This window comes from Podarcis pityusensis (assembly GCF_964106645.2).
Source record: "Podarcis pityusensis genome assembly, chromosome: 9".
Classification (NCBI taxonomy): domain Eukaryota; kingdom Metazoa; phylum Chordata; class Lepidosauria; order Squamata; family Lacertidae; genus Podarcis; species Podarcis pityusensis.
This window is the reverse complement of record NC_138034.1, coordinates 52,027,935-52,045,407: the sequence shown is the minus strand read 5'-3', so window position 1 is coordinate 52,045,407 and position 17,473 is coordinate 52,027,935. Positions and strand designations below refer to the sequence as shown.

At 39.4% G+C, this 17,473-nt stretch overlaps 1 protein-coding gene across 3 annotated transcripts in view; it reads right to left on the bottom strand.

Moving 5' to 3' along the window:
• Positions 1 to 3,714: 3,714 nt before the first annotated feature.
• ZGRF1 (zinc finger GRF-type containing 1) overlaps positions 3,715 to 17,473 on the bottom strand; it is a 30,098-nt gene continuing 16,339 nt past the window's right edge. For all 3 annotated transcript variants that reach the window (XM_081020259.1, XM_081020258.1, XM_081020260.1), the window contains 12 exons: positions 16,423 to 16,569; positions 14,624 to 14,738; positions 13,586 to 13,836; positions 12,660 to 12,819; positions 12,011 to 12,088; positions 10,435 to 10,582; positions 8,835 to 8,962; positions 7,430 to 7,553; positions 6,883 to 7,059; positions 5,316 to 5,450; positions 4,621 to 4,882; positions 3,715 to 4,186 (listed from right to left, as the gene is read on the bottom strand). In XM_081020259.1, the coding sequence (XP_080876385.1) occupies positions 4,032 to 4,186; positions 4,621 to 4,882; positions 5,316 to 5,450; positions 6,883 to 7,059; positions 7,430 to 7,553; positions 8,835 to 8,962; positions 10,435 to 10,582; positions 12,011 to 12,088; positions 12,660 to 12,819; positions 13,586 to 13,836; positions 14,624 to 14,738; positions 16,423 to 16,569 (1,880 nt within the window). In that variant the 3' untranslated portion in view covers positions 3,715 to 4,031. The remainder of the gene's footprint in view (positions 4,187 to 4,620; positions 4,883 to 5,315; positions 5,451 to 6,882; positions 7,060 to 7,429; positions 7,554 to 8,834; positions 8,963 to 10,434; positions 10,583 to 12,010; positions 12,089 to 12,659; positions 12,820 to 13,585; positions 13,837 to 14,623; positions 14,739 to 16,422; positions 16,570 to 17,473) is intronic.

Sequence of the window (17,473 nt, the reverse complement as noted above, 5' to 3'; positions counted from 1 at the left end):
TGTTAGAAATCAATGAATGGGACTTACTATCAAGGCCGTTTTGGGTACAGATGAAAAGTGCATTCAGCAGCAGAAAGCAGTTTCTGCAAAATAGCGGCAGATTATATGAAATGGACGCATGAAGATCATGCAGCACCTCCGTAAAAGCCGTCTCCATACAAGTAGGCCGTCTATGTCTTTATACACACTTCAAAAAAAGAAAAAGGGGGGGGAAAAGCCCTTAGCAAGTCACAGAAACAATTCAGAATTCGACTAAGAAAATACAGAGTGAACCATATGGCCAGGGTAGCTTGAGTTGGCTGCATTTTCCCCCAGACAAAGAAGGGATTGAGAGTTGAAGGAAAGGAGAAAAAAAACCAACTTTCCGGCTGATGAAGCTGTTGTCTGGAGGCAATGATCCCAAATCTCAAGGCTTTATTCCAAGCTCCGACTGAGACGTGATATGTCATATGATTAGCATCTTTCATATTTACAAGAGAAGTATAGGCTGCCAGCCTTTAGAGAAAGGCGAGAGAAAGAAGGGGCATATGCTGAAATGGATTTAGCATTTGAAAGAGAGAAAAGAGATCGGATAAATACACTTAAACGAGGATTTAGTTTTACTCCTGTTGAGTTCTAATGGATTGTTGATTGAGATTTTAGGGAGCTGGAACAGGGGTGTCACCAGTAATTTAAAAGATGCTATTCATCCCTTGACTATTCCTTCTTCTTCCACACTTCGCTTATTAGTGGCCTCAGCCGCAGCTTGGGCTAAAAGAAATCCTTTTAAAAATAACCAAAATGTGATAGTGAAGCTTACTTTCATTCTAGAAATGCAGATAGCCTACAAAGTCTTAAGAGTGCAATAGTTTTAGTTTTCCTGAGAACAACTTCAGTCTCTGTTGGCAACAGACGTGCATTGCATCTGAATAATTATCTTAAATTCATGTGAGATTACGCAAATTTTCTTTCTTCATTTCTTTTAAAAATTAGATGACCCTTGGTAGTTCTCTCAGCACTAAAGTATGGACCGAAGAGAGAACGCTGGCACCACCTAATGGACGGTCTTTATTTTATGAGAAACATCAGGTTTAATCTATGTTTTTTAACTTTAAAAAACAAAAACAAAAATTAAGAGTTTTAGGAGATCACCACAAGCTAAATCACTGTATTAGTATAAAATACTATCTGAGAAAGCAGAGAACATTTTTTTTTTTAAAAGAAATTGTTAAAAGTTTCTACACTACTCTCTTTTACTTTTCCATAGTGTACTGGGAAATAGGATTTCCTGCTTTTCAAAAATCAACTTGAAAAGTTTGTGCTTGATGGGGCAGTTTCAATAGATGCCATAGAGCTAGCAGAGGGGATTTTTTTTTTAAAAAAAAAATTATTGCTTTTAAAAGTTACAAAAAAGTAGAAAAAAGAGAGAAGAAACAAAAAAGAAAGAGAAAAACAATACAATATATAAACAATACAAACCCACCCTAAACCCATTGAACTAAACACATGAACAAAACAAGACAAAAACAATTTTAAAAATCCCTCCTTTTCCATACTCTGTCCTTCATTCCCTTGTTTCCTCGACTTCCTCACACCTCCCTTCTTGTATCCCGCTTCTAGTACTTGTTTCAGCAAATCCTTTCCATATTTCTCTATTTTCTGTCATATTATAAATAACATATTCTTTAACCTTATTTCCCATTAACGGTTGATTATTTATATACACCCAACTTCTATAGCATTTCTTCTAGCAGAGGGGATTTTAACCCTTTCCCTACAATGCTATTTTCCCAATGGAAACTGCTTCCCTTGCCCTCCAGAAGCTGGTATTTGCCCTATGGGGAGAAAGACACAGGAATCATTTAGGGTTACTCAGATAATACATGTGAAGTACTATGAAGATTTTGAAATATATAACTATGTACCTACTAATTATTTTGTAGAAATGTTAACTTTACAGAGAATTTAAGATACTCCTTCTAATTTTCCCACAGGCTTGTGGCCCATAGATTTATCTATTTCAGTGGAGGGAGCGGGTGTCCAACTTTTCTGAAGTTTAAATGGAACTTGCTTGCAAATAAGTACAGTTAGGATTACACAGCTCAACTGATCATATTTACCTGCATTCAGACACCAGCTTTCTCAGCTGCTGGCTTTGGCATGCTAAACTGGAAGGGAAGGAAGCATTTGTGCAGGGAAGTGCTTAATAGATATGCGGGGGTTTGTAAGATAACCCATCATTAGAGCAGTAAAGGTAAAAGGACCCCTGACTGTTAGGTCCAGTCACAGACGACTCAGGGGTCATGGCGCTCATCTCGCTTTACTGGCCAAGGGAGCCGGCATACAGCTTCCGGGTCATGTGGCCAGCATGACTAAGCTGCTTCTGGAGAACCAGAGCAGCACACAGAAACGCCGTTTACCTTCCTGCCAGAGTGGTACCTATTTATCTACTTGCACTTTGATGTGCTTTCGAACTGCTAGGTTGGCAGGAGCAGGGACCAAGCAATGGGAGCTCACCCCGTCACGGGGATTCGAACCGCCAAGCTTCTGGTCGACAAGCCCTAGGCTCTGTGGTTTAGACCACAGCACCACCCGCATCCCCCATTAGAGCAGGAGCTCGTGCTAATTTCACAATCTTTAAAAGATCAGGTTTCACACTGGTGTTACAAAAGTGAGAAATGCAAGAATAAGTTTAACAACACTTGTTAAAAACTGCCTTGCGACTTCCTCCCTTCCCAGCATCTCTGCGAATCCCATGGTTGAACAGCCCAGTGGGAAGGCAGGAGAGCTCGTGCTCACAAGCTGCTTAAAAGGTATCCCAGATGGCAACAGGAACCTCCCTTTCCTGCAAAGTCCACTAGCTCTGCAAAGGCAAGATAATGAGGTGGGAAGAGAATAAATTGCCGGACCATAAAAGATGGAACTTTGTCATGATGAAACCTGCCATGAAGCCAGGCATGAAGGAAACTGGAGAGGGGTTGCCACTGTCACTGGGCAACTCAATCTTCATTTGAATAATCCTGCCCAGTGGAGCAAAAGGGGAAGGAGCAACCCATCCTAGGATTCCCTCCTCCACTGCAGGAAAATCTTCTAAGAAAAATAGAAAAATAAGAAGCCTTGCAAAAAGAAAGGCAAAGCGAAAATGAAACCTAGAGCTAGAAACTTCATGAACTAAAAAGTGTGGTTTTTCAAAATGATTTTCAGTCTTTGCTATGAAAGAGTGTTTTAGTCTCAGACAGCCTACAAGGCGTTGTCAGAATCTATGGTGGAAATGACATGGTTGCAAATGTAAAAGGCTGCTGCTTTAAAGCATGGGAACAGCCTAACAACCTCACAGTAGAAATATGCTGCAGAAATTAGGTGTACTATTGTAGAACACACCATGATGATCAATAGAGTATGTATTCAATCTAAGCACAGAATTGTAGAGTTGGAAGGGACCACATCTAGCCCAACACTGTGCAATGCAGGAATCTTTTTGCTCAACGTGGGGCTCAAACTCACAGCCCTGAGATTCAAAGTCTCATGCTCTACTGACTGAGCTATCCTGTTGAGTGATAAACTCAACCTGCAGAATATTTTTTTAATTGCCACCAGCTTTTTTTGGTCCTTTTCTCAATAAGCTTTCATCCATAAGACTATTTTATATAAAACACAAAGCCTATTCAGATACTACCCATGATAAATCCATCTAAAAGTTTAATTCCCTGTTGAAAAAAAATTCCACAATAAAAGCAATTTTAAAATCCTGACTTTATTCCAGAGTACTTAAAATGTCATTATAACAATTAAAAGAACTACATATAAGTAAAAGGCTCATTTTCAAAGGAAAAGCCCACTTTCTAGTGATCGTATCTATGATTTTCACTGCCTTTTGTGTACCTTTTGATGCACGTAACTAGACCAGCCTTCCCTAACCTCATGTCTGGGGCTGATGGAGGCATCAGGTTGGGGAAAGCTAACTAGAGTATTGGTGGGACATAAAACAATTAACAAGTTTTAACACTGATTTTCAATGTATTTAAAATATTTTACATAGAAACAGCACAAAGTTAATCACTCGTTTTTTGTGATAGTGATTTTCTTTTAGATTTTTCCTTTTCCTTGTTCATTTCTTCTTCCTCCTTCTTCCTTTCCACATAAGATTTAATAATGTCATTCAGTTGCTGCTCACATTGGCTAACATGCTGTAATCCATTTTTTCTTCCTGTGGTGAAACAGTATAATTATATATTAAAGCAATCTTAGTTTTTAATATTTAGCCACTAAACAGAGTGGCCTAATACAAGAATCTATAAAAGCATCTACACACCCAAGAGAGGTTTGGATTTGGACTTCTTTTACAACAGCCTGCCATGCCTGTTAAAGCTGAAAGCTAATGTTTTAGCTGGTGCCAAAAAGTCAACTAAGGACTATATTTACTTGTAAGTATTTTTAAAATCAGTGTTACTTTGTAATGTAAACATGATTAGAATCAACCTAACAGTTACAATAGTTACACATACACCACACCAATTTTTTCATCAGTAATAAATGAACTTACAAATATTGACACACAAAGAAGGTTATGTTTTATTGCACTAGATTCTCTGGGAACAATATAGCAATAGCTGGCTATATTTTAAAAGTAGGATGCTTTACCTGCACAGTGCTGAATGATACATCTCCATAGTTTGTTCTTGCTTAGACAGTTTTGATTTCCCACTATTAATAAATGTCGCTTCCCTCTTGTCAATGCCACGTTCACTCTCTTTTCTGAATCAATGAAGCCAACTTGTTTTGTCCTTACACAGGATAATATAATGATTTCTTTCTCTGCTCCCTGGAAGGCATCAACAGTGGACACTTGGACTGCTTTAATTTGGGAAGCATCTGAATGTACAGCATTAAGCAAGTTACAAATCTGTAGACAAAAACAGATCCAGATAATTACATTTATTGTTTTGCAAATTAAATAAAATTAAAATTAAATTTTATTAATAACTTGATACAATTAAGTTTTGAACTTGCTCACAACAAACAAACATGCAAAATGTAAATATTAATTAAGGTTCCTTCTGAACCTTAATTATCACCCTACTAAGTATAACCATTTCTATGCTTATTGAGAAATTGTAATCTGTCTGTAAAAAGAAGGGTAATTTTTAATTAACCATTAGTTAGTTTTGAACGTAATGATGCTTAGCAAAGTTAGAAGGTCTCAATAAGAAAGCAAGGAAAAAGCTTGTTGGAAAACAGAAAATTAAAACAGAAAACAGAAAACTAAAATTAATTTTTACATCAATACTGTACTGATAAACATTTTACTGAAATGTGTTTTGGTATGCAACATATACCTTGCTCATTTGTGACTTATAGAGGGATATTACTCCAATCATGTTTCCTTCTATTCCACTGGCAATCAGAGACTGGATTAATTTGACAGTGAAAAATGATTCTGCCAAATTGTGGAAACTGTTGTCTTTTTCCACCTAGAGAAAAAGAAACAGACATATATTCTGTAATGTAAGAAAGCCCATGAGATATCATCTGGCCCACTTGGGGGAACAAAGAAAAAAACTTAATTCATAATAATTTCGGTCTAATTATCATGTAGCCTTTGTGATAGTTTCCAATGCGATGCTGACAGACATGGGTTTGAAATGATGTGGAATGCTGTATACTTGTGTGAAGAAACTCCCACCCAACAGGCAAAGCCATTTCAACAGTGTCCGTTTCACCACATGAAATTAAGTCATTCCAGTGATATCGCTCTCTGCCCAGAATGGGAGCTACTTCAGAGATAAAGCTTCCTTCTCCCAACTGGAGATGATCACTGTGGAAAGTGGGGCTGGAAGTCAGCTGTGACCAGCTGATCAGTGGTGACTTCAGGATCAGCTACAATTAGGCACTCCCAGTCAGGAGTGCCTGAAGGTAGCCAATCCCAGCCCCAAAGAGGACTTAAAACAGTGCCATTCAGCTGAACAATGCTGTTTTCAAGCTCTGCTGGGATCTTTCTTTGCCACAGAACTTGAGTACAAGCCATGCTGCAAAGGAAAAATGGTGATGTCAGGTGATTGACAGGTGCATAGGCCACCTGTCAAAGTGGCCCACTTGGAAGGGTGGGGGGAGACATACCGATGGATCTGGCCTCCAAGGTCAAAAACGTTATTTACCCCTTTGCTAAATGGCCAAATAACTCATAGAAAAGCAGCCTTCAGCATTTCTAAATGATCTTTCAGTCATATGTAGATCATCACAAATGATGATCAAAGAAGTCCTGTGTTTGACTGCAATATTTGAGGCTTCCTTCCATGTAGTTTTGGGTAAAGGATTTAAGCCTCAAAAGAGTGTTGTGGCCTACATATTGAACAACATCCTGAATATGATTTTTAACCAAAGTGTACTTTTATCCCCAAACAGAAGGATAAGCATTCTAAAGCAGAATTGCATTATCCAAGTCTCAATTCAAGTAAAAAGATTTCAAGGTCAAAATATTGATTAGTTGGCTGCGTAAGGGATTGGAAAAGCTATGGAAATTAAGCCCTGGGAAAGTGGAAGCTGGACTGTGCTTTAGTAGCATGTGCAAATAAAAGAACAAAGGGGATAGGCAGATGTTATGGGCAAATTTATAGAGGAGAAGTCTATTAATGGATATTAGTCACGATGGCTTTATGGAAGCTTTAGGTTCAGAGGCTCTGTGCCCCAAATGCCAGCTACTGAAAAGCAGCAACAGTGGGGGTTATTGTCCTCTTCTTCTATTGCTACATAAACACTGTATTGCACCTTCAAAAACAAGCAAGTTTCAAATCCAAAACTGATGCCTTGGTTTGTAACCAACTTGCCCCAAATAATCCAGCACTGCTCTGGCAATAGTAAAGCTTGATATAATCTTAACAGTTTAAACATAAATATATCGTGTACCTGCTCTAAGCCATTGACGTTATAGAAACAAAGTGTTGGTAACCAGTCAATCAGAGGGCTTCGATCTGCTTCAGAAATACCGTCCAGCAGGCTCCCCTCATAAAACAGGTCATTGGTGATAGCAGATATAGCAGGGTGACAACGATACTGCGTCCTAAGCAATATTGGCTCATGTCCCTATGGGGGGGGGGGGGGAGGAAGTTGTTGTCAGGCTGTACATACCAGTACTAAAAACTACCTATATTTTTAGGATCATGTTATATCTTTTGGTACATTTCAGAGAGCAAAATGAGTAAGAGTCATTGGGTCACAACTATAGCCAGTCGTTGTGAGTTTGAGCAAGAGAAATGCCAGCAGAAGGCAGTGCACAGAAGATGACTTTTCCACATAGACCTTCCTCCTGGCAGCTCCCAGAATGGGGTCGGACGTTGTGCATGGAACAGAGAGGGATGTCTTCAAAATTAAGTTAAGAAAGCAAAGTTCTATCACATAATAAGGTTAGCATCATAGGAGGAATATCTTTTTCAGGATAAATAGCAAGACATACCATCAAACAGAGTCGATCGAAGAGGGTTTGCTCCAAACCATTACTATGTGCACTTTCAGACCCTTGAATAGTGGGTGGCAGTTGCTTAGGATCTCCAACCAAAATCAGCTTTTCACACTCAAACCTATAAAAAAAAACCCCACTTTTGACCATCACACATTATTTATTTTCTTTTTAAAATGTGTGTGCTGCCTTTTAGTCCTAGGTTTTAACATCAACTACACCATTGTGCAAAATGAAGTTCATTCCCTAGTGCCCTAAAACGAAATAATATAATTAAGAATGCAGTCTGTGGCTGCAGCTACAGGGAATTAAGCTTTCATCTTCCTTGCAATCACAAGCCAACCTCTTTCTCCAAGTCCTGCCTTGGCCCTACTCTCTTTAGACATAGACTTGGGCTCTACCTTGCACCACAGAGAACTATTAGGCTTCTTTCTGACCATAGCATGATTAGCGATAGCTCAACAATGAAAGAACCTCTGAAATACCTCTGAACACATGGGAAAATAATATCTGGGATACAGCAATGTCTGAGTTTCACCAGACACAGGAAGGTGAATAAAGGCATAATGGAAAGAGATAATTTCCCAAGAAATATAGACCTCTTTCTTTAACTGTGTACACGACCAAATTCAAGACCATGCTATATCAGCCACTCAATCTTCTCAGTGGAGGGGTTACGTTAAGTAATTATGTTTGAACACTGAATGTGTAAGCTTATGTCTAAAGTCAATGGATAAAACAAACATCATTAGATGCATTGCTGGATGAGTGTTTAATGGTTCTTGTATTTGTTTAAAAACCAAATACAAATTAGTTGTAAAGAAAAATAGACAAGTTCCAGCCAAATGTAAGCTCTCTTAAGCATCATTCTATGTATCATGAATTTCAATAGAACAGACTTAAATACATGCTTAACCCTCTTATTAAAAATACCAGGGCTTAGGACTGCTAAAATTTGCCAGGACTGTGACTGGTTATTTGCCTTCATGATTTAAGTAACAGATCTTTTCAACCACTTTGCATATCCCACCTGGGACTGACTGCCCTCTCCCAGCCCCACTATCCTGGGTCTCCTTTGCACGTGTGACAAAAGTATCTGAACAAACAAATATTCAAAATGGCAACATTCCTAATTCTGCATGCATACACTTAAGACAACTTACTGGAATTCAGAAAAGTGGTGAAGAAGAGACCTACATACTTTATTCCAGTTACATCATTTGATATTTTTAGTGCAGACTGCAGTCATTGCTGCATAAAACCTTATGCACTGCTGCATAGAGCATTTAGTCAGTCTATTTTGACTAAACCATTTTCTCAAGATCATAAGCTTTTTAATACATACAAGAATAAGATAAGAAATTCAACCATCAATTAGTTGTAATATTAAAAGAGGAAATACCTTGCAATAGGAAGAAGAGATGCAGGTTCTGTCATCTGACTGCACTCATCAAGAATTACTATAGGGAATTTAAGATTTTTCATGCAAGAGAATGGGCAGGCAGCACAGGTAGCTCCCACTACCCTTACCTATGTTATGGGGGGAGCAAAAAGAAAAAGTCCCGTGTGTATCTTTCATATAGCCATATGCTTTGGGTTCTAATGCTTAAAACAAGTTACTCACACATCTCAAAAGTGATTGAGATACAGTGGTACCTCAGGTTACATACGCTTCAGGTTACATACTCCGCTAACTCAGAAATAGTGCTTCAGGTTAAGAACTTTGCTTCAGGATGAGAACAGAAATTGGGCTCCGGCGGCGCGGCGGCAGCAGGAGGCCCCATTAGCTAAAGTGGTGCTTCAGGTTAAGAACAGTTTCAGGTTAAGTACGGACCTCCAGAACGAATTAAGTACTTAACCCAAGGTACCACTGTAGTGGCAAGGGGAAGGGATCAAGGCTCAGTGGTAGAGGGGTCATGGCACTGTGGTTTCACAGAATCATAATTGTAGGGTTGGAAGGGACCACAAGGGTCATTGACTTCAATCCCCTGCAATGTAGGAATCTTTTTGCCCAACATGGGGCTTGAACCAATGACTCTTGAGATTAAGAGTTTCATGCTGAAACCCTGGAGAGCTGCTGCTAGTCAGAATAAACAAGACAGGGCTAGATTGACCAATGGTCTGGCACAGTATATGGCAGTGTCACGGACTGGACTGGTTGGATGCAGAGGAATGGTGGGAGGAACCAGCTGGGGAACCCCCAAGGGAAGAAGGCTCACAGCCCGGGGATTGGTGAAGGGACGACAATGAGAAGAGGGAGATGACTAGGAGGAGGATAGGTAACAGCTGAAGAGGTAACAGGGCTTAGTGAGAAGAGAGAAGTCCAGAATCAGAGGCAGAAATGGAAGCAGAAGAGGAGAGAGGCCAAGAGGCAGAGATGGGCCAGGCTTGTGACAAGGCATGGGTGTCTCCTCTTCTTGCTGTGACAAGCTCCCCTCCCTCAATGGTCTCCAAAAACCAGCAGAGGCATGAAGTGTGAGGAGCAAAAACAGACATGCATGCAACGTCTCCAATTGCTTGGGGAAAACCCTGGAGAGAAGGTGACATAGCTGGCTGGGAGGCAGGGACCTTTAGCCTCAGCAACTGCTTCATGGGAGCTTTCTTGTGATTTACTGTCGTCTTACTCAGCTTCCTATGTTCACCTTTTGCCACAGCTATGATCCCAATCCAAATCAATAGTAGGTGTAGGGAAACTCATTCAGATCAAAGGATCTTGCTCCAGCAATAGCTACACCAGTGCAAGATCCCCCAACTCAATTTTGGGTAATTCCATCCTCACACTGCAGTCCCATACCCCATAGCCCCCATTGTTCAGAGCCCCCCAATCTTCTGGAGAGGGTTTTGGGAGCTGGTACAACTGGGAGGAGGAGGAGAAGAAGACCGGTCACATGAGCTGCTGCCTACTCACACCACCGTTGGATACAAGCATGATTTTATTCCACCATCATTGTACAACATTAGTACAGCACGTACTTATTTTATGCCACTTAATTTTATTTCACCTGTTGCAGGAGAGCTTTGTTGGTTCCCAGCTTATGGAGTTCAATGGTCTTTCTTACAAAGATCTTTTCTGCTAGGGTTAAATCATCCTTCATCAGAGCATGCAATTCTTTCAGTTGTTCACTTTCAGATCCTGAGCCAGCATGCAAGCTTTAAACATATTGTTCAATTGTAGATAATAATATTGAATGAAAACAATGTAGTCATAGTAAAGAAACATATGTAAAAGACACCCTTCTGTTTTCCATGTAGTTTGGTGATGAAATCTAGAAATAGGTTCCTTAAGATGTTAACAAAAGACGCCATGTGCTGATCCTGTACTTTGCTTTATTTTGCAAATGATACAAAAAGGGACCAAATGTTTCAATCCTCCCTCATGTTTACAGAAAACAAACAAACAAAAAACCACCTCCTTTGCACCCAAAATTTAGCAAGTCAGGGATTGCCAGAAAAAATCTTTGTATCTGCAGGGACTCTTTTATATGAAGAACCATTCAAACATTCTGTAGTGATAACAATCCAGCAACATCTTTTTTATTTAAATATGTATACATTTCCCTATCAACAGCTGCTTTCAGAATGACTTATAAAAACTGAAACAATTGACATAATTAAAACAAAAAATCAAGATGACAAAACAGCAGTACAGCACAGCAAGATGTAAAACTGGCAGATGATTAAAAACACAGGATGAAACAAAAGGCCCTTTGGGGAAAATTTTAAAAAAACTATCTGTCTGGTACAAAGACAAAGAAGAAAGGCATCAGATGAACTACTCTGAGTTGAGAATTCCAAAGATGGAGTGTCATTACAAAAAAGATATTCTCTTTCATCACCACCTGCCTTACTTCATGTGCTTGGGAGCACATGGAGAAGCTCTAACGATCAATGCAATGTATGTGTGGGAATGTATGGAGTAAATACTACTCCCATTTTAAATGTCAGGAAGATGTAAGTCTGGTTTAAGATTCCTGATGGTCCCACATGGCCACTGGTAAGAGGGCACAGGGCTACATGGAAGTGTTGATTGACTAAACCTGTGTGAAGCCGATAGCTTAATCAATATGATTTTGTATTCTCGTGGTGCCTTGGAAAGATCACACAAATTGTGGCCACTGCTTGTATAGGTTCCACGAGGCAGAACTGGTCATACAACTGGGGTCTCTACGCAAACCCTGCTTGGCTACAAGCCAACTAGTAGAAAACACAATTCAACAGGGGTCCCGTGAAGAGGGCAAACCAAGCCTCAGTCAGATTACGGTTGCAGCCATATGCATACTTATTTACCAACAACTCCAAGGAACTGAGTGGGACTTACTATCAAAAACACACAATATACTGGCCTGGAAATGTCTTGCCTATGGCTAAGTGGCAGACCAACTACAGCACCCAAGTTTTAAATGAGTAACTTACTTTGCTTCTATTGTTCCTCTCACACAAGCAAAATTACAGCTGGGGAATTTGACTTAATTCAAGTTTTCAGTGTATGTGGTATTTCATTCACTTTCAAATGATATATGTCACACAAAATGTTCTATTAAATAACAACAAACAGGCTGAAGATTTTAGGCATGTTACCTGTGAGGAAGAATTGGCTTAGCAATTTTTCTAATACTTCCCACTCTAATAAATTCTTCAAATCCAAGATCTAGGAGGCTGTGGGGGAAGGAAAAAGACACGAATTAACATTTATTATAATGAATTCTAGCACCTTTATTTTAATTTCATCTTTCCACATTCTTTATTCTTTACCCACCAGTTTTAAAACAGGAAATGTTCATATGCAAACTTGGAGAATGCCAATGCTTTCGGAGAAAGTCTCTACCAATGGTAGCAATTCTGGTGAGGAGCCAAATGACTGCTTCAGGGACAAAGACAGACTAACCTGAAGCACAAGGAGGAGCCAGTAGAAGGACTCCCATTGGTGCAACCGGGCTTCTCCCCCAAAATCTGCATGTAGCTTTAAAAAAATACAAGGCAATATGGATACACCATTCATACAGTGAAAAGTGGTATTCTTTTCATAACTCTACAAAAGGTTGCTTTCGAAAGTTAGTTTGGAAGTGCCTTCTATACAACATCTCTAACAAGGAAAGTGGAAGACACATTGTGCTACTTTGAAGGATCCAGGGAAGGTGGCAGAGTTTATGACTTAACAATGCAAGCAAGTTATTGAAGCAGCAAGAGAAAAACAAAACATGTCCTATGCAGAACTGTATGTACTTACCAAAGCAGTACCCTGTCCACAGCAACATTTGTGGAAGAAGAGATCAGTACTTTCCATGGCACCGACTTTTTGCCATCAGTTCCTTCACCGGTTTCAAAGATCTGTACTAAGAATAAGATAACAATGGCCAGCAAATAACTTTTTCCAGATCCAAACACACCTGTATGTAGAGAAATCAGAGATTTAGCCCAAGTAAATGCAAAATAACATATAAAATATTCTTAACCACATATGCATAGATGTAACTAACTAAACAAAAAGAGTAATGGGTACCACAGTTGAAAGTTCACTAACAAAATCATCTGAGTGTGCTGTGATAGTGGCAAGTTGAGACAAAACTCTCTCCTAAGTTTTGTTATAACTTGCATATCACCTTTAGACGTGTGTGGAAGGATATTATTAAAAATAATAACAACAGCAAGTAGAGCATCCTTAACTTAAGGAGCATGGAATGTTTTTCTGCCATGGGGCCAGCAATGATTCTGGAGTGCCCAAATTTATGCAGTAGTTTAGCTACGGTGCTACAATCTAAATCTCCACTGAGGACTGGCAGGACTTAACAGGGTGATGGGGCCACCACAGTCCTTGCAGTCCATCTGCTCACACTGGGTGGAAGGGTGGGGTAGGAGAAGCGTTGGGCCACACTGGAGCCAATGCAATGGAGCCATCAGATCCAAATTGGGTCCAATATCATCAAGCAGTAACAGTAGACCCCAGGCCAGCTCAAGCCCTCCTCCTCTCCACAGCACCCTCTTTCAGGACTTTCCATGGGCTGCTGAACATGGGCTCTTGCTGGAGGCACACTTGACCACTTGTTTGGTGGTGCAATGAGGAGTTGCCGGCAAAGTGAGGGTAGTCCAATAAATGTTTGAAATAAAGACAGAACTGTAGAAGCAAGCTATTTAAGTTCGCATAAAACAATTTACCGTGTATGATTGTTATTGGAAGGGCTTGCCGTTTCCCAGTTTCTGTATCGATTCCTTGCAATGTCATCATGGCACCTATCTGAATCAGTGCCGTAGCCTGATCTTTATTCAGATGAAATGTCTGAATCATATTGTTTGCCAGATTTATAATAGTTTCTGGACTCAGGGCTCCTGTAGTTATTGTATTTGTGTTTAAGGCAGGTGGTTTAAATTTTCGCTTGTTGACTCGGCTACTAGAAGCTTTAAAAGACCTAAAAAGTACAATATTGGGTACATTTAGAGGCAAATTGTCATATAATTAAATCACACCTGTGTTAATTTAAGGATTTAAATCAGGAGAGAGTGAAAAGGCAGTGTCCAACATTAGTTATACTCTGAGTAGACCCACTGAAACCAATAGATTTAAGTTATTTCAATGTGTCTAACTTTGAATATCACTAAGCTATATAGTTTTAAATGAAATTTATTTACATCACTAAATGTATGAATCTGCATCCATTTTTAAAATAAATTACGATCTTTGACTCTACATTCACACATTTCAAGTTGTTTTACTTTTTATCTAAATAGTTTGCCACCTTTTCAGTCCCCCCCCCCACCTCAAATTCAATACTTTTTTTGAGGGGGTTGCACACATGCACACACATGAGCAGTGGGAATTGTGCTCCTCTTAAAAGTCATTCTTAACCAAAACAATTTAATCATCGCCTATTTTGTCTGATTTTAAATATACAGAATCTTGCAGCTATGACAATTCACCTACAGGTGCTTAAAGTAATTTTACTAAAACAAATACATTCCACTTTGGTTTTTGAAAGTTTTCTTAGTTTTCAGAAAATTGCCAGAACACAGTGAGTGCAAATATATGCTGTTAATAGTATCTGCACAGTCTTATCTTGTATATTTCCAAAGAGAAATTAGTTTGCAATGTTCATTCTATGCAGCATAAAACATTATCCTTTCCCACCTATTTCAAATGATAGTACAATCTACAGTTTATATAAACTGAACTGAAATATAGATAGTAAAGCTACCTACTTTGTTAGCAGATGCTCCATTATTGGTAAAGTGCCTGAACGGATGTTTTCTTCTATATTTCTCAAAGTTGTAAGCTCAGTACTAGCGTTGCAAACTAGCAAAGCATGAACAATCACTGAAGAAGAAGAAATGTTACAAGGAAGAAGAGTAACTAAATGTACTTGGCTACAGAAAATTAACACTTGCATGACTGTTTGCCCCCTCACCCCCAAAAGTAAATAGCAGACATAGGGGGACTAATCTGGATTAAGGGCCCTGGCTGGAGAAAGGGCATGGGGATTCAACCCTTTGACCACCACTGTGATCTCAATACAGTGGTGCCTCGCAAGACGAAAAGAATCCGTTCTGTGAGTCTCTTCGTCTAGCGGTTTGCCCATTGACAGATTAGCGCTATTAGCGCTATTAGCGGCTTTTAGCGGCTTATCGGCTTATCGGATAAGCGGACAAGCGGCTTAGAAAACGGGGGGAAAGGAAAAAAACCCGCTGGAACTCGCAAGACATTTTCGTCTTGCGAAGCAAGCCCATAGGAGATTCGTTTTGCGAAGCACCTCCAAAACGGAAAACTCTTTCGTCTAGCGAGTTTTCCGTCTTGCGAGGCATTCGTCTTGCGGGGCACCACTGTATAGAGTCAACTCCTTGTACCTACTACAGTGGTACCTCAGGTTAATTCGTTCCGGAGGTCCGTTCTTAACCTGAAACTGTTCTTAACCTGAAGCACCACTTTAGCTAATGGGGCCTCCTGCTGCTGCCGTGCCGCCGGAGCCCGATTTCTGTTCTCATCCTGAAGCAAAGTTCTTAACCTGAAGCACTATTTCTGGGTTAGCGGAGTCTGTAACCTGAAGCGTATGTAACCCGAGGTACCCCTGTATTGTACTAGAAAAAGCTCCCCTTCACACCAATGTAAGGTATTCTATTTTGATAAGGAATTATAATATGTACACTCCAAATAGAGTATGATTTTTCACTGTGTTTTAAAACAAGGCTTTAATTTGTTTCATACCATCTCTGTTGCAAGACTTAAATAAATTCTTTTACATTTCTGCATTTCTCTGCCTGTTATAGCTGCACTCACTACTAATATGAACCCATATAGGAGGGTTCATATGTTGCATTGTGATGCATCAGATACTACCCACTGAGCGTCTCGGAAGCCTAACATTTCGGTTTTTGAACGTCAAAAACCCGGAAGTAAATGCTTCCGTTTTCGAATGCACCTCGGAAGTCAAACGGCTTCCGCTGAGTTATTTTCAATTTTCTCCATGGAATTTGCTGGCCACCCTTTGCACCTTGGTTTTCAAACACTTCGGACGTCAAATGATCTTCCGGAATGGATTATGTTCGAAAACCTAGGTACCACTGTACTTAGTTCCCCTGTTTCTTATATCTGTCACTATGTATGCTGTCCATACACTTTCAGCCATGTCTGTGATCCTCCAAGAAAGGTAATCAATTGTGTTTCTACCCAATTCATTATTACACTATCTCCACCCCTGCTTTCCTCCTCTCCCCAAGCTACCAGATATCTCACTTTAGGATTAGTTAAATAAATGAAAACATTACTCAACTTTCAAGGGCCAAATATATGAATACCATTTAATAAGCTTTTCAAATTAACATTATTTCACTTGTAGCATCACATCTCTTTGGCAATTAAAAAATTGTTCTGGGCATTTCCTTCACGCCTATTAGATCTTTCATCTTGCCATCATTTCTCTTGGGCTTTTTCCCCTTTTGCATACCAAAAGTTTGAGAAATTGATAATTCAGTTTCATAGCATATTAAGAGTTGGGTGTACTTACTATTTGAGCGCCAGTTTGAGGGACTGTAACCTTTGAGAGGTACCAACTCCAATTCACTGCTAGAGGATGGTCCGTAGAAAACACTGCTTGCAATGAAAGTATCCAAGGGTGCAAAGGTCAAAGTCTTGGAAACAACCCAAAGATCATCTGTCAATGAGTAAATGAGTTTTATCAGTTGCATCAAATCACCAGCTTCTGAATGGACAAAATCAAATCTTGACTAAGTCTTTTGCAGAAAATAAGTTATGTCCCATCTTATTTTTTACTTCCTAGTTCTGCTTGTTCCAGAGGAGTCTTGTGTGCTTTGCCTTCTTTAACTAAACAGTGTCAGGTAAATTTTGGCTGCAATACTAGGTATCCTATGTATCCTATTGAACGAATGGGGGTTACTTCTGAATAGAAACATAGATTGTACAGTATATCTATTTTCATATTAAGTATTAACATAGTCTCAAGATTTCTATTTAAGTTTGTAAAGCTTTTCCCCAAGGTTTGTTTTAATTTTTGTTCTGTGTGGCACTTTAATCTTGCACTAATGGGGGTGGGGAGTTATGACAACTGCCTACACAGGTTAATTTATAAAATGAAATTGCATTGATATGTAGATTATCCACTTGTAGCAATAACCCACTTTTTAACCAATTAAGGCATAAACAAAAGGACAATTCCAGGATACCAGGATTAATTCTAACAAAGTGATAGCCTTATCAATTATTTGATATATCTAGAATAGCAGTCCCTCCCCAACCCCCGCAAAAAAAAAAGACTGCAACTGAAGATGTGCTATGCTAACCGTGGATTGAAGCTACAAAATCTATTAGTAACCAAAGTATCGAGGAGCTACAAGTAGTCTTCACACATCTCACTTTTCTGACACAGTCAGTAGTAAGTGTTCTCATGTATTCTCTTACATCTCATACTAAGATTAATTAGTATTTCTTTCATCACAGGTGCTGTGTCATGAAATTGATATGGTATTCCTTTGAAAGCTGCATCCATTTGCGTGAGAATCATGTGTCTTTTAAAAAAGGAAACAATGCTGTTCAAACTT